The sequence below is a fragment of the Apiospora aurea genome, assembly GCF_038362705.1.
Source record: "Apiospora aurea strain CBS 24483 chromosome Unknown utg000005l_segment0_segment0, whole genome shotgun sequence".
In the NCBI taxonomy this organism is placed as follows: Eukaryota; Fungi; Ascomycota; class Sordariomycetes; order Amphisphaeriales; family Apiosporaceae; genus Apiospora; species Apiospora aurea.
This window is the reverse complement of record NW_027117392.1, coordinates 4206427-4232013: the sequence shown is the minus strand read 5'-3', so window position 1 is coordinate 4232013 and position 25587 is coordinate 4206427. Positions and strand designations below refer to the sequence as shown.

At 54.0% G+C, this 25587-nt stretch overlaps 10 protein-coding genes across 10 annotated transcripts; 5 read left to right on the top strand and 5 right to left on the bottom strand.

Annotated features, from left to right (window-relative positions):
• Window positions 1–1498: 1498 nt before the first annotated feature.
• On the top strand, window positions 1499–2731 carry PG986_007871 (uncharacterized protein; the record flags this gene model as incomplete). Its single annotated transcript, XM_066844093.1, has 4 exons — window positions 1499–1798; window positions 1885–2152; window positions 2233–2402; window positions 2498–2731. The coding sequence occupies 4 exons, from the start codon at window positions 1499–1501 to the stop codon at window positions 2729–2731; spliced, it is 972 nt and encodes a 323-aa protein (XP_066700205.1).
• Window positions 2732–3176: 445 nt separating this feature from the next.
• Window positions 3177–4304, bottom strand: PG986_007870 (RING-1 protein; the record flags this gene model as incomplete). The annotated part of the gene is made up of 1 exon (XM_066844092.1): window positions 3177–4304. One exon carries the CDS (start codon window positions 4302–4304, stop codon window positions 3177–3179), a length of 1128 nt encoding a protein of 375 aa, XP_066700204.1.
• A 492-nt stretch (window positions 4305–4796) lies between these two features.
• On the top strand, window positions 4797–6142 carry PG986_007869 (uncharacterized protein; the record flags this gene model as incomplete). The annotated part of the gene is made up of 2 exons (XM_066844091.1): window positions 4797–4944; window positions 5016–6142. Exons 1-2 carry the CDS (start codon window positions 4854–4856, stop codon window positions 6140–6142), a joined length of 1218 nt encoding a protein of 405 aa, XP_066700203.1. The 5' UTR covers window positions 4797–4853.
• A 404-nt stretch (window positions 6143–6546) lies between these two features.
• On the bottom strand, window positions 6547–7968 carry PG986_007868 (glycosyltransferase family 15 protein; the record flags this gene model as incomplete). Its single annotated transcript, XM_066844090.1, has 3 exons — window positions 6547–6855; window positions 6924–7365; window positions 7457–7968. 3 exons carry the CDS (start codon window positions 7966–7968, stop codon window positions 6547–6549), a joined length of 1263 nt encoding a protein of 420 aa, XP_066700202.1.
• An 864-nt stretch (window positions 7969–8832) lies between these two features.
• On the top strand, window positions 8833–9469 carry PG986_007867 (Damage response protein 1; the record flags this gene model as incomplete). Its single annotated transcript, XM_066844089.1, has 2 exons — window positions 8833–8891; window positions 9016–9469. 2 exons carry the CDS (start codon window positions 8833–8835, stop codon window positions 9467–9469), a joined length of 513 nt encoding a protein of 170 aa, XP_066700201.1.
• A 676-nt stretch (window positions 9470–10145) lies between these two features.
• Window positions 10146–11186, bottom strand: PG986_007866 (uncharacterized protein; the record flags this gene model as incomplete). The annotated part of the gene is made up of 2 exons (XM_066844088.1): window positions 10146–10565; window positions 11031–11186. 2 exons carry the CDS (start codon window positions 11184–11186, stop codon window positions 10146–10148), a joined length of 576 nt encoding a protein of 191 aa, XP_066700200.1.
• Window positions 11187–12310: 1124 nt separating this feature from the next.
• Window positions 12311–13646, bottom strand: PG986_007865 (uncharacterized protein; the record flags this gene model as incomplete). The annotated part of the gene is made up of 3 exons (XM_066844087.1): window positions 12311–13253; window positions 13279–13472; window positions 13524–13646. Coding segments are annotated over 3 exons (1260 nt in total), but the record flags the coding sequence as incomplete, so codon positions are not given.
• A 4926-nt stretch (window positions 13647–18572) lies between these two features.
• PG986_007864 (BEM46 family protein) lies at window positions 18573–20046 on the top strand (the record flags this gene model as incomplete). Its single annotated transcript, XM_066844086.1, has 4 exons — window positions 18573–18788; window positions 18848–18900; window positions 19025–19663; window positions 19878–20046. 4 exons carry the CDS (start codon window positions 18573–18575, stop codon window positions 20044–20046), a joined length of 1077 nt encoding a protein of 358 aa, XP_066700198.1.
• A 1077-nt stretch (window positions 20047–21123) lies between these two features.
• PG986_007863 (uncharacterized protein) lies at window positions 21124–21492 on the bottom strand (the record flags this gene model as incomplete). Its single annotated transcript, XM_066844085.1, has 1 exon — window positions 21124–21492. One exon carries the CDS (start codon window positions 21490–21492, stop codon window positions 21124–21126), a length of 369 nt encoding a protein of 122 aa, XP_066700197.1.
• Window positions 21493–22482: 990 nt separating this feature from the next.
• Window positions 22483–24599, top strand: PG986_007862 (NF-X1 type zinc finger protein; the record flags this gene model as incomplete). Its single annotated transcript, XM_066844084.1, has 2 exons — window positions 22483–22500; window positions 23424–24599. 2 exons carry the CDS (start codon window positions 22483–22485, stop codon window positions 24597–24599), a joined length of 1194 nt encoding a protein of 397 aa, XP_066700196.1.
• Window positions 24600–25587: the final 988 nt, after the last annotated feature.

Below are 25587 nucleotides of genomic sequence, written 5' to 3'. Positions count from 1 at the left end.
ATTGGATTTTGGCGAGATGACGGGGAGCCTCTGTGCTGCCTCGGGGAGACATACCTGGCCGGGACTTGTTCAGCAAGGTCCTGGCAGTAGCAGCGAGCACGCCGCCACCGGTTCGTAAGGAGGGCCTTCCGAGTCCTGCATAAAAGGAGCAACACGGCCGTTCTTATGTCTCGTAAGTATGCTTCGGACTCGACGCCACGGTTTGATGTTCTCTAAGCCAAAAACTGTTGGCAATCTCGATGGAGACCACAACGACTCGCAGTCCTGGCCGAACGGACCAGGATATATCCTGTATTGCTATGTATATGGGCTGGACTTGGTACTCCAATATCAAAATCCTCCCCTTGCCAATTGAGCATCACCACTTGAATCTTCCGGGTGGGGGTTCTAGACGTGCCGCACACGATTGGCACCACCGGGTCAGCAACCACGCACGCTTACCGGGTGTCGCCAGAAGAGAGCCTCTAAAGAAGATTGCCAAGTCGATCCGGATCGCTCTTCCAGCGGAGAGGTACAACAGATAACGTGCGGCTGCGGGACAGGCTCTAATTCGATCCAAAGCCCTGCTGCCTGTCATGGCCGTCGGCGTGTCCTTCCTAGTTGTACCACGCGGGCGCACCCAGCTTTGGGGTTGAGAAGCATGATTGGCTTGGTGTACGGAGAAGGGGGGCTGATACCTGCAGTAAGAAAACAGCATGCAGATGATGGCCTTACATAGGTGCCATCGCGTTGCTTGTCTCGTCGACGCGATTTTCATGTGCCCTGGAAGGCCATTACCTCGGGTCACCTTCGACAGTATGGGAGGATCCGGGATGTGAACAGGAGATACCAGCAACCGGACTCATGGAGAACTGATGATAACCGATAATCAGGACTCCGAATATTTCCCTTGGGAGGCCCCTATTGAGTCTTTGTTGGTACAGGGACGATTGCCGCCTGTGAAGTAGGCCATGTGGGCAGGGAGCGGTCTTCGGCACCGAACCACCGCCGCCGGGGTTACACCGCAGGTGTCCTTGCAGCTCACCATGACTGCTGCCTCACTACGACTCACTCCATCACTGAGGCTTAAGCTTTGTGCTGCTGATCACTATGAGGTAATAGCTGCAAGTCGAGCGTTCCAGTCCGGCATTAGTCATCTTAGAGATCCAAGTCCCGTTGCCCCAATGAGGTGTCCTGTTTGACACAAGGGTTTTATGCATGAGTCCTGCCCGCTAGCTACTACCATGCAGCTTCCACCTATATGAACTCGGGGTTCGCGAATTCGCGCCTTCACGACCTTCGCGATGTTGAAGCCCTCGTGGCTCAGTAGGCGTTCGGGCTGCACGGGATAGGGGCGCCGAGTCGTTCTTCATGAGGCTGACAAGCCGGTCATATCTGAACGGAGCAGTGGGGGTGGGGGTGCCGGAGGTGAAGCCTGGTATGTAGATACCTAGTATCGTATATTGCGACGTAGTTGGGAAAAGTTGAGTACATAAATGCGGTTGCGCGACGCAACACAATGATGAAAAACGACTCATTCGGTAACCACCACGACACGTCCTCCTCACACTACTACACGCACAAACGCAATGACTCCAACCCCCTCTTCTCCGCACGTGCTGATCGTGGGTGCTGGTATAGGGGGCTCGCCCTTGGCCAGGTCCTGCGGAAGCACGGGGTCTCCTTTGAGATATTCGAAAGATCCGAGAGCCGCTATGCCCGCCCCGAGGGCTGGGCAGTTGTACTCCACGCGTTAGTGCCTACCCCCTGGAAGCAAATCACCAAATATTGGGACGACGAGACATCTGATGTTGCGAGAGTATATAGAATCCTGCCCGAGTTCTTCGCCGCCATGCCGGATGACATGCGCCGCACAACGAGCTAACTCATCTCCACCCCCTGAAGCTCGGGTTCGAGTTCGCGTTCTATGACCCCGAGGTGTCCATGACCAAGATGGGCTACCGGGACGACTACCGGGAGGACGGCGAGGCGGAAGTCATACGAGCGAACCGCCACCGCCTCCGCGACTGGCTGTTGACCAACCTCCCTGTGCAGAACGGCAAGCAGGCCGTGCAGGTCGAGGAGACCGAAGACCAGGTCACGGTCCATTTCCGAGACGGAACTTCGGCTACGGGCGACATACTCGTCGGCGCCGACGGAGTCAAAAGCGTTGGTAAGATTTGCCATGTTGCTGCTGGAGTATTGCACCAATGAATGCTATACTGACCGCCGACTACACCCCCCCCCATTTAGTACGAAAGCACCTGCTCAAGGGCGTCGACCAGTTCGAGTACGACAAGATCTCCATCCTGACCTCGAACCTGCGGCTCGAGGGCGAGGACCTGGCGGAGCAGCTGGCCCTGGGCCACTCGGCCTACATGGTGGTCCTGCAGGACGAGTCACGATACTTGGTGACGCAGCACGTGAGTGCAGACTGCTTTCCCGATTATATGTCATGGCGTGACATACTAATACAATCCCCCTCTGCGTAGATGCAATGACCCCCTTTCTGGCTCAGGGAGCCGTTCACGCCATCAAGGACGCATTGAGCCTTGGCAAGGCCCTAACAACGTTGCCAGATTCCAGCCGTAGCACAATTGCCACATCCCTTGGCTCGTACCAGGAGGTGATGTTGGCCAGGGGAAGACAGGCGGCGATGGAGTCGAGAATGGCCTTTGCAGATCCTTCGCTGCCCAAGACCATGTTTGCCCGGCAGGTCGTGTCCCTCCCAGAGGACCGCATTACCTTGTGAGATAGTATGCGGGTGCTTCCTCCTGTTTATTTAATTTGTCACGAGACATTCCTTTAGGCTCGGCAAGGAGTATTTAGATGAAGGGAAAGAAGCTAAAGTAGTTATAGAGTTGATGATTATCATGCCCATGGCCTCCAGGATGACCAGGTTGGAGTGTGACGTCTTCATTATTATGTTGTATCTCGTGGGACGTATGTCCTGCGGCTAGCCCTCATGGCCTGCCTTGGTACCCAGGTTGTACCGGCAGTCTTCTTTTGCATATTATAGAACTATAGAAGAGTTCACACGAAGTCGGGCTTCGTTCCTGTGCTCGTATTTGGAGCTGCCTTCAAATACTACTTTACAAGACTTTCATACTGCACTAATGACTCCTGGGAAGAGGTACTGATCCCACCAGTGCGACGAGTAACTATTTACTGACGCCATCTGGGACTAGTTACCCGGCTCATACTGCCCTGAGAGGCAGGATGTGCTGGACTAGACACTCGCGTCGACAAAGTGGGCATTCCGGCTTCTCCCTGACCCAGTCCCCGATACACTCCCAGCAGAAGACATGCCCACACTGGGTAGCCGAGGGATCCTTGAGCTCCTCTAGGCACAGAGTACACTTACGCTGTTGCGCCCCCTTAATCCAGCCCATGGTCTTCTCTTCCTCCAGGTTGTAGCGGGCGTCTTTCAGGACAGGGGTATGCGTTGCAGCGCCAATGTTGACGTACGTCTGGGGCGCGCCCGGGGTACCCATGGAGGTCAGTAGTGCATTGTTACTGCTGTAGGCGTGCTCGTCGAGCGAGACGTTGGCGTCCCCGACCACGCTGCGCTCGCGTGCCTGTGCGCTCCCACTATCCGACAAGGTCGACCGCACGTGCAGGTATCCCTGGACGGCAAACTGGATGACGAGCAGGACGCCCAACAGTTCGTACCCAGCCCGATCTGACGACTCGCCCACTTTGCGGGTGAAGATATATCGCAAGCCGGCGACGCGCTTGGCCAGCTCATAGTACGATCCGCTGAAGTAAAACAGCGCCAGGCTTACGGCGTGCACCGGGGCTGGGCTTGTAATGGATGACAGGTGCATCAGCACATATGACTGAAACCGATAACTCCATGACTGGACATTTTTGGGGCCCTGCGCTGTCATGCGCGCCAAGTTCCTCTCCAACCTCCCTCTGATCCTGGCTCTTATTCCGGGTAACGCCTTCGCGAGGCCGTAGGGTATGAGGATGCTCCCCGCGATGTAGGCTGCTCGTTTCGACAAGGCAGGAAGCGCGCCGGTCTTGCCTTCGACCTGCACCAAGTCGCAATACTCCTCCCCCAACGTTCGGTTGCCGAGCAGGGTTGTGAGACACAGGTAGAGCAGGTCGGCGATGGTGCGGGACTCGGTGCTCCAGGCATGCGCCGAGCGGGCTCCGAGGAGGCGGCGGTGAAGGTCGGTCAACTGGTTTGTGATGACGCCTTGGAAGTAGGCATCCTTCTGGTGCGATCTGATGATGTCGGGGGCGAATGCCAACGGGTACGGCGATGCCGGTAAGGTCGCGTCGGCTGTGCTCGCGGTACTACCAGCCGAGGTTGCCATGGCCGGTCGGCGTGCTTGCTCTGGGGTGCCTCAAGTAACAAATAACATGGAATGGCGGGCGCGGATAGCGTCAGCCCGAGTCAATAAGCACTCTGTCAAGCCTCAAGCAGCTGCGGAGATATTAAAATAGATCATGGATGTTCATGGTCGCCGGAAATGGTCAACCGCGATGGAGGTTGGTTGATGGACGATAGATTGAATGATGCTTGCTGGTTGGACCTCGGCGCGCAACTTGGACCTACCTTCAGCTGTTGCACCCAAACGCCTAAGCCGCTAAGGTAGCAGTTAAGCAGCTACGCGACAGGGGTCGTCCCTTGACAGATCGGTTTTAGTGGACTGCAGGGGTTGCGATTAGTTGTCGTTTTAGTGACGTACCACTGAGCCCCCTAAATTTTGCCTGGGCAATCTGATCGGACAGATTGATTGATGCACACCAGATGAACTATTGCCAGATTTATCTGGATTTCGCCATTCAGTCTTTTCTGGTACAGCCAAACCGCTGCCCAACTGGTCGCGACTCGATGCCCCGTCCCCGGTGACCTCTACAACATGGACGGTGATCCAGCCGTCGAGCCGGAGCTCGACTCCTTCAGCCTAACCTTCCCCCTGCCGTATCGTGTCGCCTTCATCATCGTCTTCGGTAGGCACCAACCCCCTCGCGTTACTCGACTTGCGCCAATAGATTACTGACGTACTCTTGAACGTATACAGCCGTCTGGGCCTGGGGAGCCAATCTCCACTACCTCTACCGCGTCAAGATCGATGTCCCGGCGCTGATCCGCTACCCGGGCCGCAGCTCGCCGCACCACCCGCCGCACCACCTCTCGACCTACCGCCTCGCCACCATCCTCTCGGCCGTCTACGCCTTCTCGCTGCTGGTCTTCTGGGTCTTCACGCGGCGCGACCCGGCCGCCGTGCTGCGCTGGGACTGGCTGCCGCTGACCTACCTGGTCGTGCTGATCGGCGTCTTCGTCGCGCCCCTCCAGAACCTGTCCAACGCGGGCCGCGGCCGCTTCCTCACCACCCTGAAGCGCGTGAGCGTCGGCGGCATCGCCGAGGCCAAGGACGGCAAGTTCGGCGACATCCTGCTGGCCGATGTGCTCACCAGCTACGCCCGCGTCTTCGGCGACCTCTACGTCGCCATGTGCATGTTCTTCCGCACCGACGGCTCCGCCACGGCGCGCCCGGACCGCAACTGCGGCGGTGCCTTCTTCGTGCCCTTCATCATGGCGATACCGTCCATGATCCGGCTGCGCCAGTGCCTGATCGAGTACGGGCGGGTCGCGCGGGGGCCCCAGACCGCCGCGACGGGCTGGGGTGGCCAGCACCTCGCCAACGCGCTCAAGTACTTCACGGCGTTCCCCGTCATCACCCTGGCGGCGCTGCAGCGAAACCTGGGGCCGTCCCCGGGCCTGTACCGGGCGTGGGTCTGCGCGTGCCTGGTCAACAGCCTGTACAGTTTCTACTGGGACGTGGCCAAGGATTGGGACCTGACGCTCTTCAACAACGCCCACCAGCGCAATGCGCCCGACCAGCCTTTCGGCCTCCGCCGGCGCCTCGTGGTAGGCCCGCCTATCCTATACTACGCCGTCATCGCCCTGGACCTGACGCTGCGCTGCACGTGGACTCTGAAGCTGAGCGCGCACCTCGATCACATCTCCGACTTCGAGAGCTCTCTCTTCGTCATCGAGTTCCTCGAGGTGCTGCGCCGCTGGATCTGGATCTTCTTCCGCGTCGAGACAGAGTGGGTACGGAACCAGGTCACGCTGGGTGTGGCGCCAGACGACATCCTTTTGGGCGATTACCATTTCAAAGACGACGATGAGGATGATTATTAGTGCGCTGGTGTCTTTCGTCACCGGAGGGGAAATAACAGGGGTGTGGAGGGTTACGATCATCTACTGGGATTGTAGGTGAAGGACGGGTCTGAAAACGAGAATCATTTAGAGCGACGGGACCGATCCGAACGTGGAACGAATGCATTGCCTTGGCGTTTATCGTTGTACTTGTAGAGGCCAGAGCTGGGCTGGTTGGTTGGGATGTTCAATATTCAGGGGTTTGGCTATTCAGATATCATCATATCCAATGCCGACGCGGCAGCGAAATTCATGAAATACAGCGATCCTATCTTTAGGTTCTGTTCGATTCCAAGACATTTGCTTTCATGAGGCCTGTAGAACCGTATCATAAGTCTGCGCGGCAAAGCCAGTACAAACACATTGAATAACACTCGCTCCCTTCTCTACAAGATCCAGGTCAGCCAGGGCCGCGCCCGGGTATTCGGCTGCTTGAGCTTGTTAAGACAGTAGCCCGGATGATTCCGCGGCTTATCGCCATCGCACCGACACCTGCACCCCACACCACCTGGCCTCTCTGGCCAGTACGGCTTGTTGCCGAGCAAGACCTCAGCCTCGGTCAGCTGGAGATCGGGAGCATTGGCAGGGCATTGATAAAGCAAATCGTGCCTGTATCCAAAATCTTCGAAATGGTGAACCTGTGTTGGGTCCAAGAAGAGAGCCACGGCCAGAGCATGAACGGCGGCATCACCCCACTGAGAAATGGACGGTTAGCAATAGAGCTTGCGAGCAAGATGGGGGAAGAGAGCGTGTTGTGACTTACCCTCTCAAAGTAAAAGCCCCCTTTATTGTCCAAGTACTCGAAGAGATCCTGGTACCCTTTACTGCGGAAGAAATCCATATCGGCGATCTCGAAGTTGCTCCAGTAGTGGCACAGACTCCACATGTCGCCGAAGCGATCAGTATGCGGCATGAAGTATGCCAGCATTTGTCGGAAAGGGTACGGCACCCAGCTCGCCTGGACCGCCGCCTTCCAGAGGTTGCTGCTCGGGATGTTGTGTAACTCTTTCCAGTTGGCAATGTCGCGGAATAAGGAGGGGCATGTCGTGCCCACCTCCCAGAGCGCGATTGTGAACCCGTACTTTTTGTTATTCTTGGCCATGTGTACGAAGGGGTCGTAGGTGATGGCGCAAGTGAAGTCGACGTCCGGCTCGAGTCGCCAGTACCACTTATACTTCTTGAGGGCTTCTAATTGGTAAAATTTGCTATATGAGAGACAAAGGTTAGTATGTTGTTGTCGTTGTTGCTGCTGTTGTAAGGGGACTAGGGGCGGTTTCGCGAAGAGGCTGTGCTTACCCAGAGTAGAAGCGGCACATGTGATGATAGCCTTCGCTGCCAGCATGTGGTAACCCCCTCTGCCCCTGCTCTTTCATACTCTGTTTCGCCGCCTTCGGGTCCATACTCGGCGGGAAGGTCCATTGCTCTTTGGGGATGACCTCGAAGGTGGCTCGGCCGCCGGCGGTCTTATTTAAAGTCTCGACGAACTTGGCGTCCCAGGGCTCGTCGTTCATGAAAACGTAAGGGTACTTGAACCACTTGTTGAAAGCGTTTTCGATGCTGGTGATGGTCTTGTTGGCGTAGACGCGCTCCGAGTTGCGCGCCAGCATGACCATGACGGCGTTCTCGCGCGGGTGGTTGACGTCAGGCTCCTGGCATCCCTTGAAGAAGGGCTCGTCGAGCTCGTGCGCGGGCAGTGGCACATTGTATTGCGATCGGTGGATCAGGACTTCAATCAAGCAAAGACCGAGCACAGGAAGGATATAGACCCAGGGAAGTCGGCGCGCCGGGCGAATGAGGCGTCGCAGCATCATCGGGACGGCTTAGGGGAGCTTGGTGGTGTTGGAGAAGCCGCACCCCACGAGCTGACTCTGGGGGAGGAAATGCAGATGGCGAGTCGGATCTCTAACCTAGTCGCACCATTGGGTCAAAAGAAAGAAAAGAAAAGAAAAAGACCGAATGCTGAAGGCTGTCATGAAGCAGATACACAATAGCAGCAACACAGCAATGTCGCTATTCTTTTCAAGGAGGACCTGGGTCGAGAAAACGGTCGGCGAGCTACTTAGGCTGCCTACAATACCGAAAATTGCATATGGGTACTGGGAATATCCATCTTTTTAGTTTCCTGCCAGGTGCGAGGTAAAAGTCGGCCAATGAGGGACGCCTGGAAACGTGCTGCTGGCATGTGCTTGTTTACTGTATGCATCCTGTCTACCGTAATTCTTTCTGGCTGCACTAATTAAGGCTGGAACCTGAGCTACTGTTCTCTTCTTGCCCCTCTGATTGATTGATGTTCATTTGATCAACAATTCTCATTACAGGATGCCAGCATGTACATTAGGTATGTTTAGGGGAGTATCGCCAAGGCAAGTACCATAGTAGGTAGCATTCGCTATCCGGCAGATGATGCAGCTATGATTGGCAGCATTGTAACCTAGGTATTTCAGCGTCAGGGTGGCACTTACTTAAGCGGAGAGCATTGACCATTGATCACTGACCTAGCTGACCCGGAGCTTCCGCCACTGTCTGACCCCACGTTCTCCGGCCGAAGCTCTTGGAATCTGACGACCCAAGCTAGATCCCGCAATTCCCAAACTTGACTTCCACTGCCGATAACCTCGACTCTCTGCTTCAACGAATTCCGAGTGTAGCGATCTGCCAGGCACATCATCAACATGGATTACGTGGACCAACATCTAGCCCACCATGAGGCCGTCCGCGAAGCGAGCGCATAGTACGTCCAATCTTTCCACCTCCGCCTCCACCTCCGCCTCCACCCCCGACTCCGTCTATCTCCGATATGACAGCTGCTTTCGAGAAGCGAAGCGACTCGCAACTAACACTTTACCCACTCATAGCACCGGCCTCGCGACCCCCCTCAACCTGATCCTCGTGATCCTGACGGCCTACACCACCTACCTCCTCTTCAAGCCGAGCGCGCCGACCAAGCTGCCGCGCGAGCCGCCCGCCACCGTCTTCAAGACGTACACGCCGCGCACCCTGCTGCCCAACAACGGGCTCGACGGCCGCCCCGTCTACCTCGCCGTGCGCGGCCGCGTCTTCGACGTGACCTCGGGCCGCAACTTCTACGGCCCCGGCGGGCCCTACGAGAACTTCGCCGGCCGCGACGCCAGCCGCGGCCTCGCCTGCCACAGCTTCGACCGCGAGATGCTGACCGAGGACCTCGACGGGCCCCTCGACACGCTCGAGGGCCTCGGGCCCGAGGAGATGGAGAGTCTGAGGGGCTGGGAGGAGCGCTTCGAGAGCAAGTACTTGGTTGTCGGGAAGCTGGTCCCGGTCGGCGGCAAATAGGCGCTTGAGGACATCAGTACTGCTGTGTTGTTAGCAATGGGCGGATATGGCCGTTGAGATTTCTGAGGTTTTTCTCTCTCGCCTACTAGTTCTATGAAAGAAGTTGGGTGGCGTAATATGCTATGTGGTTGAAGTGGCTGAGCTGGACGGCCCCTTTTTCACTGGTGGGCTCGTTTTGCTGTGGTGAATGCCCCCCCTTGTCTCTCAGGGTGAAAGTAGAATCCATAACCAACTTCCCTGTCTTTCAATTTAAACTCCATATCCCTCTGGTTTTTGGCGTAACACTCGAGGCCATTACATCAGCGCCAATGCTTGCCACTAATCAAGGTCTGACCTGCTGTTGTCACGATTGGGATATGAACCGCCGCCATCAGGTTTGTAGATTCTTGCATTTTATCAGATTGAACATTGTATTTGCTTCAAAGAAACTTCGCTCAGGAGTACACGGATAACTCCCGCGTGTGAAGAGAGCCGGGGTGTGAGGCTGTATACTTTGAAAGTGCTCCAACAACACCTCGGTCCAACTTCCAGAGCTGGACAGAACCAAGACAATGCCACTGAAAAAGAAGCAAAAACTTGTTTATATTCTCTCTTGACCGACCATGCAAGATCGAAAGACCAGTAAAGCATATACTTAATAAGCTGGATATCCATTCCGTGCCTAGGCCTGTCCCTTTCAAGGCTTAGAGCCAGCAGAAGCTTTGTGGCTAGATCCCTGCTTTGCTTTCGTCTTCTTCGTAGAAGGATGGCTTGATCCTTGGACGGCTGAGAGGGCGTGCCATGGCTGGTCCCTTGAAGATTCAACTTGCCACCGCTCCATGGGGCTCAAGCCGGTGTAGTTGTTCGTGGATGGTGAGCCGTGGCTTCGATCACGTGAAACAGGTATGTACTGGGCGCCTTCGTGCTGTTTCTGTTGAAGACTGCCCATCGTTAGCTTTTGACTTGGAGGTGACATATCTGACGAGTTGGCCCAGTACCTTTTTGAAGCCATAACGATGTCGGCCGTGAGGGATGATGATGCAGCGGGAGACGAATATGAGGAGCAGCAGTGCTTTAGAGGGCAGAACCATGCAAAACACGCAGGTGCTGGAGAAGCCTGTATGTGTTATTTATACGCATCAAACAAAGTCGATGTTGAGGCAGGTGTTAGCCAAGTATCCGGGAAGTTCTACTGAGGATGAAGCTCCTTTTATACACATGTCTAGCCTACAATCCTCCCTCCCAATCCCACAAAGTCGGCCTCGCAGCCGAGAGCTGTACTCTTCCCTCAGTCACATCTCACCTGGGCGCATGAGAGGGAGAGAAAGAGAGGCCATATTTTGTGCGCAATGCAGTCCCTCAGCCCAAAACAAAAGTGTTGTGGCGAATTGATGTCAGGGAGAGGCGCATGTGCAAGCACAGAGATGCTCCAATCATGGGACGAGGTAGACTATTGCACAAGGATTGAGGCAATGCCATTGGATTGGACTGATTCTGGTAATGTTGCCATTGTAAGCTTCAAATGGTACAGGCTCCGGGTGAGTGTTTGGAATTGAGGTCCTCGCTTGACGGGTTTACTTACCGATTGGGATACAACGTCGCCTAACTCTAGGGCACATGGTAAGTCAGCCTTGCCTGCAACAGCAGCCACCCAGTCCCCCCGGCAGGCAAATTGTGCCGGTCGTGCGCCCTCATACTTGCGCAGAAGACCTGTTTGGCTCGTCGTATTGACGCGCATTGTCAATATTGGCCTCGCAAAAGTTCGGAGGCTGAGCCGGCGCTGACAGACTCCGACCTCGGAAAAGCGATGTATATAACTATTGGCCTCAGAGGAAAAAAAGAAGAAGAAAAAAAACCAGAGCCTCAGGGGCCACGGCCTCGCATCAAATAATTACTTACCCGGCCGACGCGGCGCAGAGACGGAAAGTTGGGAACAAACCACCAATTCTATAATTGGGTGAGTGTAACTGCACGTATATTTACACACATTAAGGGCACCAAGTAGTAGTAGCACGGATAGAGTGCTGAAAGCACCTGCAAGATGCCATCGACAGGCTACTCTTTTTTATCTGGGCCCCGATCTGGGTGGTTTATCTTCCCTTGGAAGGGGATGGTTTGGCAGGTAGACTGAGCCGAAATTGTATCAGATGGTAATCATATGATCACCAGAGAATATTGAGGCTCGATAAGATGAAGAATCCTGCTTAGAGAGGGCTCACGATGAGTTGTAGCTGATAGACCCTCTCGACTGCTACGTATCTAGCGTCTGGGCATTTGAGGCCATCATTGAAACATCGGCATTCCCACTCGCCAAGCAATCGATTCCCGCCCTGCCTAAGGACAAGCCACATAATTCATGTGTAATAGTCAGCTCCAAAGGGGCATGTCAGGCCTTGTCCCACTCCCAAGCAGAAAAGCGGGAACACACATGCCCTCATGTCAAGTAAGAAGAGGCCTTGTTTGATTTGATCTTTCCCCATGCGGGACGATACTCTATTATCCTGACCAAGTCAAGCCCGAACGCCAGAGCCCATGGCTACAAGCACAACTATCAAGACACGTTCCAGAATCAAATGTCCTGCCCATTACTCGCCAGATCTGCTCCAGACCGGCCCTCCAAACCCAACCGTACCTATGCTACCGATACATGCCACCCCCCGTATGCTCTTTTTCCAAGCCCCAAAGTCCAGCTGCAGAGCAGGTAGTTTTCCCGATATCGTAACAGTAGCAGTAATAGTAAAAGTCGCCCAGGGAAGCTGCCTTGTTGCAGCCCCGTGTGGCCCCTGAGCCATGGTATCATAAAACTCAATTCACTCCAATCAACGCCGCCTGTTCCGTTTCAATGCACCGAGGCCTAAGGCCTCAAACCGAGAACAGGACGATCTCGCCTCGATCATTGCGTCGCATGCGTAGCGACCGCCAGAGTTCCTTCTCCTCCGAAGTCCTGCCAAGGCTTGTGCCCGATGAGGTCCGCTCGCGATGGAAGCGCTTCAAGGCCTTGTTGATGCTGTAACCACGCTCGCTTTCCGGTCCCTTCGTGCACATGCTCAGAAATAGTTCTGACCGAGGCTTGTAAACAATGAGTTGCCCATCCGGCTCCTTTCCATCAGCAGTTGATGGTCGGTATTCGATCAGCTTGGGGGCCTTTTCAGTGTCGGACTGATGGTGGTGATGTTTCTTCTTCTTCTCCTTTCGCTCCGACGAGTGCTTCCTTTTCTTCGAAACCTTCGCCGGCTTGGACGAACCTGAGACCAGAGCTTTCAATCCGTTGCCCAGTGCCTCCGTACGGCTGGGTTTAGACTTGGACTTGGACTTCTTGATCGGACTGGCTGGCGACTTGTCACCGCCATCTCCACCCGAGTAATCGGGCGATGGCGGGAATACCGGACGCATCATACGGTTGAGGCCACCAGTCAGACCCGTATGCAGCTCTGGTGCATCGGTCATCACTTCATCGGCAGGCCCGTTCTCAATAGCCAAAGGGCTGTTGGTTTCGATATGCAAGCGCTTGCGCTTCTTGTCCTTCTTGATCTCGCCGTCTTTGGTCCTCCTCCGTTCCGCTTTGGGAACAGGGGTCTCGAATTGGACTTGCGCCGGAATGGGGTCTGCGCCATAGTGGACCATGTCCTCGTCGTCAACCATATAGCCCGTGGCGTCGATGTAATCCTCTGTATCCGACTTGAACTTGACAAGCTGTTGACTCTCATTCTTCGACGGCAACTCCAGTCTCGAAGCATTGGGTGTGGCATCCACAAGGAAGTCAAACACGTTCAGTCCATCAGCTGCTGGGGGGTGGGGTAGGCGCCTCTGGGGGAAGATCAGCCGCCGACCTGCTGTCCCCGTCGCTGTCATAGTCGCGGTACGCCTCATATCCTTCCGTGACGTCTTCAACGTAGGCCTGCTTCTGCATTGTCGGGGGTTGGTACTCCTCGAAAGCCGCGGGCGGGTTGTCTGGTTGATTATGTTTCTGTTTCTTGGGCTTATAAAGGGCACCTTGGTACTTTTGCTCTTCACTCATGCAGGTCTATCTGCCGAATCAGCATCTCGTACCTGCCAATGAAGCTGCCTAACTTACAGTGTGCGATCGATACTCAGTGCCGGGGAAGTAGACCATGCAATCAATACATGTGAAAGTCGCACCGTAGCAACGATTTCGATGGGGGTCGAGTTTCTTCTTGGTCAGTACGTCGCCGCACGACTTTGGGACAGGTTAGCGTTGGGTTATACAGATGGAAGACAGCAATGTAGTGCAGTGCAACAACAACGGTCGAGAAGAAGACGATTCGCAGGATGGATGCAAGTGATACTAGTAGTAAAAGAAGGGTACCGGGGGGGGCGTGTATGATGGGATGGGACTGGGCGTCCGTTTCAAAAGGAAGGGTGTGTCATCTGGTTGGAGGGGCAGAGGGGTGAAACTGATCAGGAGACACGGTGCGCAAGGAGAACCGATGCTCGATTGCTTGCGACAGTGGGATGATGTGTGTGTGCGAGGAATAAAGGGGGAGACCACCAAGGCGACGGAATGATACGAAAGGTGGGTAAAAGCAGATGGACGGGCTATCTGCGCGATCAGTGCCCAAAATAACAACACATCAGAGGATTAATAGGAAACGGATGGGGGAGGGGTGGCGCAATGCCTTGGTGGAGGAGATGGATGCGATGGCATGTAGAGGGACTTCTAGGGGAGCGGGTTCTCAGCCCGTGATGTCAGGCTCAGACTTCTGGGCTCTTAATAAGATTAGTCGTTAATGGAGGGGGAACATTACCTCACACGAAAATGAGACCATGATTCGGGGTGGTCCAGGAAGGATGCGCTCTCGGGGGAGGTCGAGACTCTGATTGGCGCAGCGCTACACACTCTCCTTCGTGTCGCCTGTTGTGAATGGACGGCCGTGGAGTTGTTGATGTTTCTTTTTTGGAGGTGTTTGCAGCTGATATTGCCTGGGGTACTGGGGCGAACACCACCTGCTCTTTCGCTGCTGCTCCAGGAATATGGCCACCGAGGTGAAAATTAGAAGCCAACAGAGAGGCCGATCTTCTGATAAGTTGTACTGGCTGCCAATCGCATAAAGGTTCCCAGCGAGCCTGTGTACTGCTGGATATCTCCCGGATGTTGATTCAGGGTAGTTGGGCTACTGACTAGCCAAGAAAGAGCCGGCACAGTGAAGCTGACGGATCCAGCTCCCGGAAACTCTCGTGACTAGCCCGGGCAGGACAGTGAAGCAAGCAAGCCTAGCCCGTAAAGCGGTACTACAAGATTCAACGGAGGACCGAGTAGCGGGGGCCGTAGCGAGAAACAGAGGCTGAGTGAGAGGTGTGATGCGGATAGTTTGCAGATTTGTTTTCAGGAAGCCTAAGTCACGGTAGAACCAGGTTCACGTCCAGTGAGGCAGAGCTCTGTTATTCCTGGGGTCCGAGAGAAGTGGGCGATCGTGGGCGGAACTGGGGTAAAATGGGCGAAGAGGAGCCTCTGTCTGCACGCGCAGGAATGACTTGCTTTGGATGTCTGTCGAGCGTCCGCCGCCGTGGGGTTGAGGAGCAAGAAACGTGGAAAAGTATTGGACTGGTGAATCCGAAGGTGATATTTTTCCAGGTTTTTTGGCGGCCATCGGCTCTGGACTTTGGGGTGGATGTTGGAACGTTGGGCGCCGATGCATTATGCGTCTCTCTTTTTCGTTCGTTGCTATGGCCCCGATACGCCGACGCCCCCCCCTTCTGGGAGCCATTCCTGGAGCCAAACAGACGCCAAACCCCCGGGGCCAGATGAGGCAATCCGGCCATTGGTCAACTGACCTGTCAAACCCCAAATAGAACAAGCAATCGACACACAACGGCGTGTCCCTAATTCCCACAAGCTCCAGGCACAAGGGACGACCGGGGCTAGCTCAGAATTGAAGGGACTCCACGAGACCATCCAGTTCATGGTCTGCTGTCGTTTCTCGTTTCTCCTGGATCGCAATTGTCTTATCATTTGGTGTATCAACCACATGCGCCTCCTTCATTTGCACAAAAGCAGGCACGAGATCGGTCAACTCTATACATCTCGAAGGCTAAAAGACTGGTTGACGGCACATAGCAATGAGGGCACATGATTGTCTTCAGCAGTGGGGGAGACGGACTGGCCAGAGACACACTCGCTTGTTGTTGTTTGTTGTTGTTGCTGTCACGTAACCTGATTTCAGCTTACCTAGGTACCGTTCTGTACAACGCAGCGTCTGGACGGCGTCACTGCATTGATGGCTGCATCGCATCGGATAAGCCCTGCTGGCATTGGACAAATGGAGGATGCACCCAACTGGCGCATAATCCTTTCTTTCGTCACATCCATTACATGTAGCAGCCCCCGAGGTTTCCGCAGGATTGTCACGTTGTCAAAGACCTTGACCACATCCTCCAAGTGTCGTCCGTCCGTGGGCATAAGAATAGACCCCAAGCCACCAACCCCAAACTCGATCAGCAACTCAGCCCGGGCTGAAAGAGACCCAATTGGACGAGGCACGTTCGGGAGGAATGTCAATCCCTCCAACCCCTGAGCCGCCCCTGGCAGATATCTGAGGCATGAACTGCATGAGGTCGCGGTTTAATTGCTGACCAACGGGCACAACAAGCATCTTGCTCTCCAAAAGGCGCGCGTCTACCCCTCGGACCCGACTGGCAGGATCAAGACCTAGGTACTGCATGGCCGTCGGGGGCCACTCCTGCCAACATCATTTGGTTGCGATTCGGCCAAAGCAGGAGGACTTGGGCGGACTTGGGTCGAACCTCGGAGCTGCAAGCAAATCCTCAAATCACCCGCCCGCCTTCTCTAATAACATGAGGATAGGCGTTCAGGTCCATGTGATGCGCACCCGGTAAGTACTTCATCTCAATACCCACCTACTGCCTTAGCTCGATGATATCGCGGTTGGTTAGATTGCAATCAGACGATAGTTCCGCGAAGCTGGGCCGGCGCTAAAGCGTGGCAGACGGCGCATTGCTTCTGGTCTCCATACCCCTGATGCAGCAGTCAATATATACGACCAGCTGCTGTGACACAGCATACATTAGGTACCTACCTTATGAACGCGCAGCCGAAGAATAAGCAATGTAATCCGAGGAGAGCGGAAGATCGCTGCAAACTTGCATGCGTTCGTACGTCATCCATACAAGGCGTGCCACTATTCTCATCAATCGCGAAGACCCGAACATTGGAAAAGCCCACCTGCAATGTCTGGAACCCGAGACAGCGGGTCTTTCCAGTGCTTACCTTACTTTCCAAGCCTCCTTCCAGAAAATCATCCCGTGGACTTGTCGGTACTGTGTGTGAATGCGATTTTTGTGATGCATTTTATACTCAACGTACCAGCTTGCCTAGGACGCCCTTCTGCACGCAAGTAAGCAGACCAAGGGCTGTTAGGCCGCCGTAGCTGAGTGACTCGTGTTCTCATATTTGCATCTCTCGATCAAAAGTAAGAGGTTCGGCTCACCAGTATCACTGCTTGTGTGATACTGCTTGATTGGCTTCGCTCGAACTGGCCAAGGACATTTACGAGATCCGAGATCCGAGATCCTCGACTTGGTGTTTCTCTTTCTTCTATGCGGGAAAATAGCTGATCAACTTGCTGGTGCGAAGTTCACTATAGCCAAGACGGCATAACTTACGCTCCGCTGTAGCTGGGTGACAGTTGATTTGTTCCAGTGACAAGAACTTGAGTGTTTTTGCGCAGCAGATAGACCATTGTTGTCTTTCTCGTCTTTTGGCGGCAATTAAAGGTAGGTAGACCATGTACGTTTAGCCATGAAGACCATTTTGGCCTACTGTTGTTAGTCGTATGGATCCATGTCTGTGCTAGCAACGCGATTTGCCGCAACCAAGGTGACCGCGGCCGCCTCATTCCAGTGAATACCGTATTTCGTACACCCCGGCGAGATCATCTACATGTAATGTAGTGACAATACTTTGCAACCAGAGGCCGGGATACGTTCCGTGTAAGCAACCGATCAACGGAACCTACCTGTATTGTTTGTACTTTGGATTTCTTGCCCCCTTGGATCAAAAATCCAGACGGGACTGGACGACACCACTTCCCCACAGACACTAAATATTCAATATTCCACATAAAACACGCGCGACAGACGGGAGCATACGCATGCATGCGAGATAGATACAAGTAGTAGTAGTATCGGTTGACACCCCTATTAATCAAGCTCATCGATTGGCCATTAGGGAAGGGGGAAAAACAAGCAGAAAGCATGGCGACCCAAGCAAGCTCCAGGGTCCAAGAATGTTGCTGTACTAATAACACAGTAGCGAGAGTCAAAGTGAAGTGCCCACCTAGACATATGCCCGATTGAAGCACACCAAACTCGGCAAAAAGCCCTCTGTTTGCGATGGGCCCCCAGGGTTGTGAAACGCGCAAGGTAGGTACTTAAGGAATCAAAGGAAACAGATGTTGTCAGGTGTAGGCTGGTCTTGCGACTCGCATCAATTCCCAAGAGTGATGATCCTGTACGTACAGTACTGCAGGAGTAAGTAAGGTAGAATTGAGAAAGATCAATGCAGTACCCGCGCCGAGCGCCTACTCCGTACATGCCAGACACTTTTGTATCCGTCACGTACCTACCTTCAAGGTAACCTCGGAAGACGTATCAATACCTGATACTGGAAAGTACTAGTGGTGGGCTGAAGCTTCCATGCTAGGACTTAATACTGTACTGTGCCTGTACGTTTCAATCTCCGAGGAGTAGCAGTCTTGCAGTCCAGTCCAGTCGAGGCTCAATCGCTCCATATGAGCCAATTGGCAGGTGTCAGCAGTTAAGAAGCCGTAGCGTACCAGGAAAGATTGTGCATTGTTTCAGTACGGGCTGCGCCCAGGGGGAAACGAGGGGACTGCTTGAACCTCAATCAATGAACTTCACGCAAAAACTCGACAGAGGCCAACCAGCGGCCCTGTTCTCGATCCCACCCCACGGCTATCCCTACTTGGTATTCCTATTCCGTGCATCTCCACCCTCAACACTCCTATCACGTCCACCGCTTCGCCCCAGACAGACAGCGGGCTCTGCTCTCTGACCCTACCCTGGATGCTGCGCTCCCAATATCTATTCCTGCCTGTCCGACCCGACCGTCCTTGACCTACCTGCCATGTCGCCTTCATCGTCGCCCTCCTCTGCAGGTCCGACGACCAGCTATCTGGAGCAGACCGTTTCTTTGCTGAGTACCGTGGCTTCTTACATGCGTCTCCCCTGCTCTCGCTTCCACAGTATGCCATGCCTCACACTTCCCCGACGCTGTCGTCGCCCACAGCTTCACATAAAACTTCGTGGTCTTCGCTCAAGTCGTCCTCTGTTTCTCGAGCCTGTCGGCGAACGCGACACGCCATCTCCCACCGATGTCGAGCCGCAAACGAGCTAATACAGGTCGCACAGGGCGTTGCCGCTGTTCTCACGTCGCTCCTTTACTTTAAACAGAAGTAAGACCTCCGCATCATCTCTCCAGCTGACCACCCGTTTCAACCCACCAGCAGCAGTCCACGAAAATTGCGCGAATGATCTGGACCACATGAGTGACTAACGTATTATTTTGCAACCTCGCAGGGCCCTGATCTACCCTTCGCATATGCCCCCCAATGCCCGAACTGAAGTTCCACGACCCTCCCAGTTTGGCATCAAAGATTTCGAAGAACTAGTGATTCCCACAAACGATGGCGAGAAGCTCTCGGCCTTCTATATCCGAGGCCCCAGGGGCGGAAGGCTCTCGAATTGTACTATTATCATGTTCCACGGCAATGCCGGCAACATTGGCCACCGACTGCCCATTGCCCGCATGATCATCAACTACATTGGCTGCAACGTATTTATGCTGGAATATCGCGGCTATGGTTTATCGACAGGCGAACCTGATGAGAAGGGCCTCATGCTAGATGCGCAGACCGCCCTCGACTACTTGCGGGACCGAGCCGAGACACGAAGTCACAAGCTCATCGTCTACGGCCAGAGCTTGGGAGGAGCCGTCAGCATCAAGCTTGTCTCCAAGAACCAAAAGAAAGGCGACATTGTTGGTCTCATCCTAGAGAACACGTTCTTGTCTATGCGAACTTTGATCCCTTCGGTCATCCCGCCAGCCAAGTATTTGACCTACCTGTGCCACCAAGTCTGGCCGAGTGAGACGGTCATCCCCTCCATCACCGAGGTGCCCATCTTGTTCCTCAGCGGTTTACAAGATGAGATTGTCCCGTAAGTTATTTACTTCGTGCTGGGGTGAATTATTCTTGTTTTGCAAAACGCTCTTGACGTCGTATCATGATGACTCGAAACAGCCATCCACAAAACCTGAGTTCGCTCGCGGACAAGGATTTCAACCCATGTTTGCTGAACGATGCATTCGCTACACGAACTGTTTATTGCTTCTTGGCAAAACGAGGCCTGTCGTTAACTCTCGATATTTTAGGCCGGCTCATATGCGCAAACTATTCGAATTAGCAACTACGGCGACCAAAGTCTGGAAACCCCTACCCGGAGGCGACCATAACTCGAGTGTGCTTGAAGAGGGCTATTTTGAAGCGATATCAGATTTTGTGTCCAATGCCGCCAGCGACGAGGCAATGGAAAAGTCCTGAGCTGGCGCAGTTGCGGTTGGGGTAAGCCTCGCTCTTGGAAAACGGAATAATGGGGTGGCAAAATCCGTGGCACCATCAAATAGCGGATGGTTGCTTTGGTAGGTATATGTATGCTACGAGTTTTGGGGAGGACTGCCAACGCAGTCATGTATATCCTGTTTTCTACAACTAAGCTTCTAGATACCCCGCCCCTTTCATGTCGAAGGCCGACAGCAAAGAAAGGAGGTTAAACATAGATTGATAATGGAAAAACTCGTGTATGCATGTACGAAAAGAACACTTGGGGGCCGCATAGCTGCTTCGAGGGCTGTTGTCTTATCATCGCATATTTATGGCAATAGGTGCCGGGTTGCTATTGATGGCGATATGCACATAACAGTGGGATCATCAGTTTGTCTCATAGAAGCTCGTCATCTTCTGGACTTTCGTAAAAATAGCACAAACATGTTATCTGCCTTAGGAGGTAGGGTAGATGGGCTTTGAAGAAGTCAAGTGGTTGATAGGAGGATGGTGAATTAATGGGTGTGCTCGGGAGATGTACAGAGCGCTAAAAAGTTAGCCAGGGCGGAGTGCAGGGTTCCTCTGGGCCATTCCCATTCTTAGAGGCAGTGTGAGTCAACCAGCGAACAAAAAAAAGGCGAAAGGCTTACATGCAGCCCCAGTTGCCACAGACGGTCCCCAAAAGTCATTGATGATAGAAAGTGAATCATAATTCATGTGATTGTGATTGGTCCCAGCCCAGCGGAGGAAACAAACGAGTTGTTGAACACCCGTCCTTGGGAAAAACTCACGTTTGTTGGCACGGCTTTCCATTATTATTAAAACAGCTTCTTTTGCACTTCGGCGGTTGCTGCACAAACTACGCCTTTGTGTTGCCTCACGCACCTTTCACCCTCCGTTTTCTTAAGTACGTTTTCCTTTGCACACTCTCTGAAGCCGCTGTATTTCAAAAAGCGCAAAACGCTCGTGAGCGACCAAGTCACCATATTCGAGCCACTAGACTCGCCACACTGAACCGGCTTAATCTCGACTTCGCCTTTGAAACTTTGGGATATTCAATGACTGAGGTCCAAACAATCACTTCATCTGCCCACTCAACCATGCCGGAAGGCGGCCAGCAATCAGGCCAGCAGTCCGGCCAGCAGCCAGGCCGTGGTCGATCTGGTCGAGGTCGAGGTGGTCGACGCCGGGGAGGGGGGCAAGCACAGGAGAGGAGAGCACAAAATTCAAATGTCTCAAACTTGGCAGAAACGCAGAGCCCGAGCTCTGTCCAACCTCCGAGTCCGGCAGTTCATGATGCCGGTGCTTCTCCAAGTGCAAACGGCCGCGGCGCTGGGGGCGGACGCAGAGGGGCGAGGAACCCCAGACGAGGTGGCGGTGGTGGTGAGCCCAGACGAGGAGGTGGTGAGCCTCGACAGCGAGCAGCTCATGGTGGTCGGCGCACATTTGGGGGCCACTTGACATCAGGTGCAGCATCAAACAGCAACTCGCTTTCGGCTGCTTCACTGAGTGTAGACGCTCCAGAATTTGTACCTGGCCAACAGTCTCCTGCCACCAGGAACGGTGCTTCGGGAGTCGCTGGTCCTGCCACCAGGTCTGCCCCGTCGAAGAAGGAACCCAAATCTACAGCGTCTGACCTTCCTACCCGCATTCACGAAGACATCAATAACGGCCACTATGAGTGCGTTATTTGCACGAACGAGGTCCTGCGAAACTCTCGAGTTTGGTCCTGTTCCATCTGCTGGACAGTAGCTCACTTATCTTGTGTACGAAAATGGTACTCAAACCAGAACAAAAAAGCGAATGAGCAGGAGGGTGGAGAAACACCGAATGGGTGGCGCTGCCCAGGCTGTAATTCATCCCTCACCGAGGAGCCAACTTCTTATCGTTGCTGGTGTGAAAAGGAAGCCAACCCTCATTCTATCCCGGGACTTCCGCCTCACTCCTGCAACCAGACATGTGCTAAACCGCGGCCAACCTGTCCGCACCCATGCGGTCTGGTGTGTCATGCCGGCCCCTGTCCCCCGTGCGGGATGATGGGCCCATCCATGTCATGTTTCTGTGGCAAAAACATATCGACCAAGCGTTGCACTGAGACCAGCTATGCCAATGGCTGGAGCTGTGCTGAAATTTGCGGAGATCTTCTTCCATGCGGAGAACACGAATGTTCGCAGCCGTGTCATTCGGGTCTGTGTGGTAGCTGCGAGATACCTATCCCTTCATTTTGCTATTGTGGAAAGGAGCACAAGGACGTTGCTTGCGAGCAACGAGGGGAAAAGGTTGCTTCTTACGATCATGGACAGGTCGACGACGACGCGCGTGCCTCGGATGCAGTCACGGACGGTTGGTACGAAGGCACATTCAGTTGCGAGGCAGTCTGTGGTCGACCATTTGATTGCGGCACTCATGAATGCCAACAGCCGTGTCATTCCCAGGATGAGGAACCCGCACATTGTCCGTTCGCACCCGACGCTGTGACGCATTGCCCCTGTGGAAAGACCCAACTGGCAGGTATCCTTGACCATCCCCGTCAAAACTGCAAGGAACCTGTACCTACTTGTAGGGAGGTTTGCGACAAACCTTTGGATTGTGGGCATCGATGCCTCGCGGGATGTCACGGTTCGTCTTGCCCGCCATGTTCGCAGATCATGGGCATCACCTGCAGGTGTGGCAGGACAACTACTCCCACTCTGTGTCACCAAGGTAATCTACATGTCCCCGAGTGTATGCGAGTCTGCCGTGCACAGCTGAGCTGCGGGAGGCACAATCACGATTTACACTGCTGTCCAGGCGAGAAGAGGGCTGTGGAACGAGTAGCTGCTCGGCGTAAGCGGAAGAACGTTGCCGCCTCCAATGATGAAGTTGAAGCCGAGCATGTAAGTGTACCCCTGCGATCATTTATTCCAGCCTTATAACTGCCGAAGGAAAGACTGTTTGCTAACTTCGTATCTCCGTAGATTTGTGTTCGAGTTTGTGGGCGCAACTTGAAGTGTGGCAAGCACACGTGCAACCAGATGTGCCACCCTGGCCCCTGCCCTAGTTGCCCCGAAGCTGTGTTCGAAGAAATCAGCTGCAATTGCGGCCGCACTGTTCTATACCCACCTCAACCTTGCGGCACTCAGCCGCCAGAGTGCCGGTATGAGTGCGCCCGCTCTAGTCCACCATGCGGGCACCCCCGTGTGTCGCATACTTGCCATACTGATGACAAGCCATGTCCTCCCTGCCCCTTTCTGGTTGAGAAGAGGTGTATTTGTGGCAAACAGACCCTGAAAAACCAGCCCTGCTGGTTTGAAGAGCCACGGTGCGGGCTTCCATGTGGTAATAAGCTGAAGTGTGGTACACATCTATGTACTAAGCCATGCCATCGCCCGGGCGAGTGCGAAGATGCAAACATCCGAGGATCACATTGCCAACAGCCTTGCCTCAAGGTCAAGAAGTCGTGCGATCATGCCGATAACGATCCCTGCCATGCCCCCTATCCTTGCAAAGAGGACAAGCCCTGCCAAGCCAAGACATTCATTACGTGCGGATGCCAGCACAGGAAGCAAGAAGTCAGGTGCTTGGCAAGCAAGGCGAATCCATTCCCGGATCGTCCTCCACTCAAGTGCGATGATGAGTGCCTCCGACTACAGAGAAATGCCAAGCTGGCAGCCGCTTTGAACATTGATCCGGAGACTCACAAGGACAACCATATCCCCTACTCGGACAAGACTCTGGAGCTTTTCAAGGAGAGCATTCGCTTTGCTCAAGCGCAAGAGCGCGAATTCCGTGTCTTTGCAAGCGACCCTCAAGAGAAGCGACTTCGCTTCAAGCCAATGAAGTCGCAACAACGGGCGTTCCTCCACGCTTTAGCAGAGGACTATGGCTTGGATAGCGAGTCTCAGGATCCGGAGCCCCATAGGCATGTCTCCATTTTTAAGACACCTAGGTTCGTCTCGGCGCCGGCCAAGACCTTGGCCCAGTGTGTTCAGATCAAAACATCCAGCCTTACAGAAGATTCGACAGCGCTCGGTCCGGCCACGAATCCCTTGATGAATGTGCCTTACAACGCCTTGCTTTTGACAGCCCCTCGATTTGGGCTCACAGTCGAAGACGTGGAAAGCGTCTTGGCAAAAGATCTAGCTACACAACCAACGGTCACGTACACAACAGGCTTCCTTCCCAATGACGAAATAGTAATCAAGGGCTCGGGATCATGGGCTGCCCAGGCTCTAGAGGCATCTGTCACCGCTTTAAAACCATTGGTTTCTCAGACGATTGTACGCTCGGATATCGCGAAAGCAGTCTTCCTCTGCCACGCGGACACATCTCTGAACGTGTTGCGCCGGGAAGTCGATCCGGTCAAAAATGCTGATGGTTGGAGTTCTGTGGTTGGTCGGTCTTCAGCGAAACAAGGCAGATCTGCTACTGCCAGTGCAAGCGAGGCTAAGCCTGCAGCTGGACGTAAGCTTTTGATGCTCAAGAAGGAGCCCAAAAAGAAGCTGGAGGTTGAGCCGGTGGAGGATGACTGGGAGGCGGCAGCAGAAAGGATTGACGACCAAGCGGAAGACTAGTCCAAATCTTAAGTAAAGAAGAAGAAGAAAAAGAAGAAAAGACGATGTGGAAGCTTCATCGCCAAATGGCCTGGCCCCTTGACCATCATTCCGTGAGTATAATAGCAACAATGGTGCATGTTTAGTTGCGTGATACGCATACCCAAAGTAGACCCTGCCGGCAGACTGTTGTATTTCCAAGAACCCCTGGTGGCGTTAAGGTTTTGGTTTGGGGGCTCAGGAAATGGGACGGGGAAAGGGTTATTGGGCGGCAAGAGTCTTGCGATATGCAGCATTTCAGGCACACCCCTCCCGACGGTTGGTCTTGGAATGTCCTTTTGTTGCTCAAAACCTCTCTCCTCGTTATTGGCACTATGCGCGCTTGGCACTAGTTGAGCTGATTGTCCACATATTCCAGCTCCACGAGTTCGCGTATCTAGACTTCAGGTGTTGCGAAGCTCATGAAACCCGTCATTTCAGCAGTGGTTTCTCCCAATGCCACTCATCTCCCCAAGGCGCTTGGGTCACTTAAGGTGATCACGGGCACCTTCAGGACGTGTATAAGGGGCTGGACAGAGGCTTCGCCCAATGAGCCTGTATGGGTTGTGTCCTCTTCTCTACTGTTTCGATGGGTGGTTGTGGTGCTAGGTATGGTCCAACGTATAGAGCGCATATGCTGCCTCTCTTGCAGTTGCGGCCTTGAATGCCATCATACACCTTTCACCGGAGATGGGCAGACACGCACACCATTCCATTTTGTGAGTATCCTGGTGGGTCAACAGTTCGGACATTGACCATTCTATTGAACTCATGCGTGTCGACTATATGGCGTTTCTTTCTTTCTTTTTAGCGACTAATTGATTCCGGTTGATCCGATTGAGCCGACAACTTCTGGAATTAATACCCTTGGACTCGGCAAGTGGCCAGGCTATCCAACTTCACAGCGGCGCTCTGCCACTGGACCCTAGGCCCACAAGGATATATGGAAAGCCTTGCAAGGCCGAGGCCA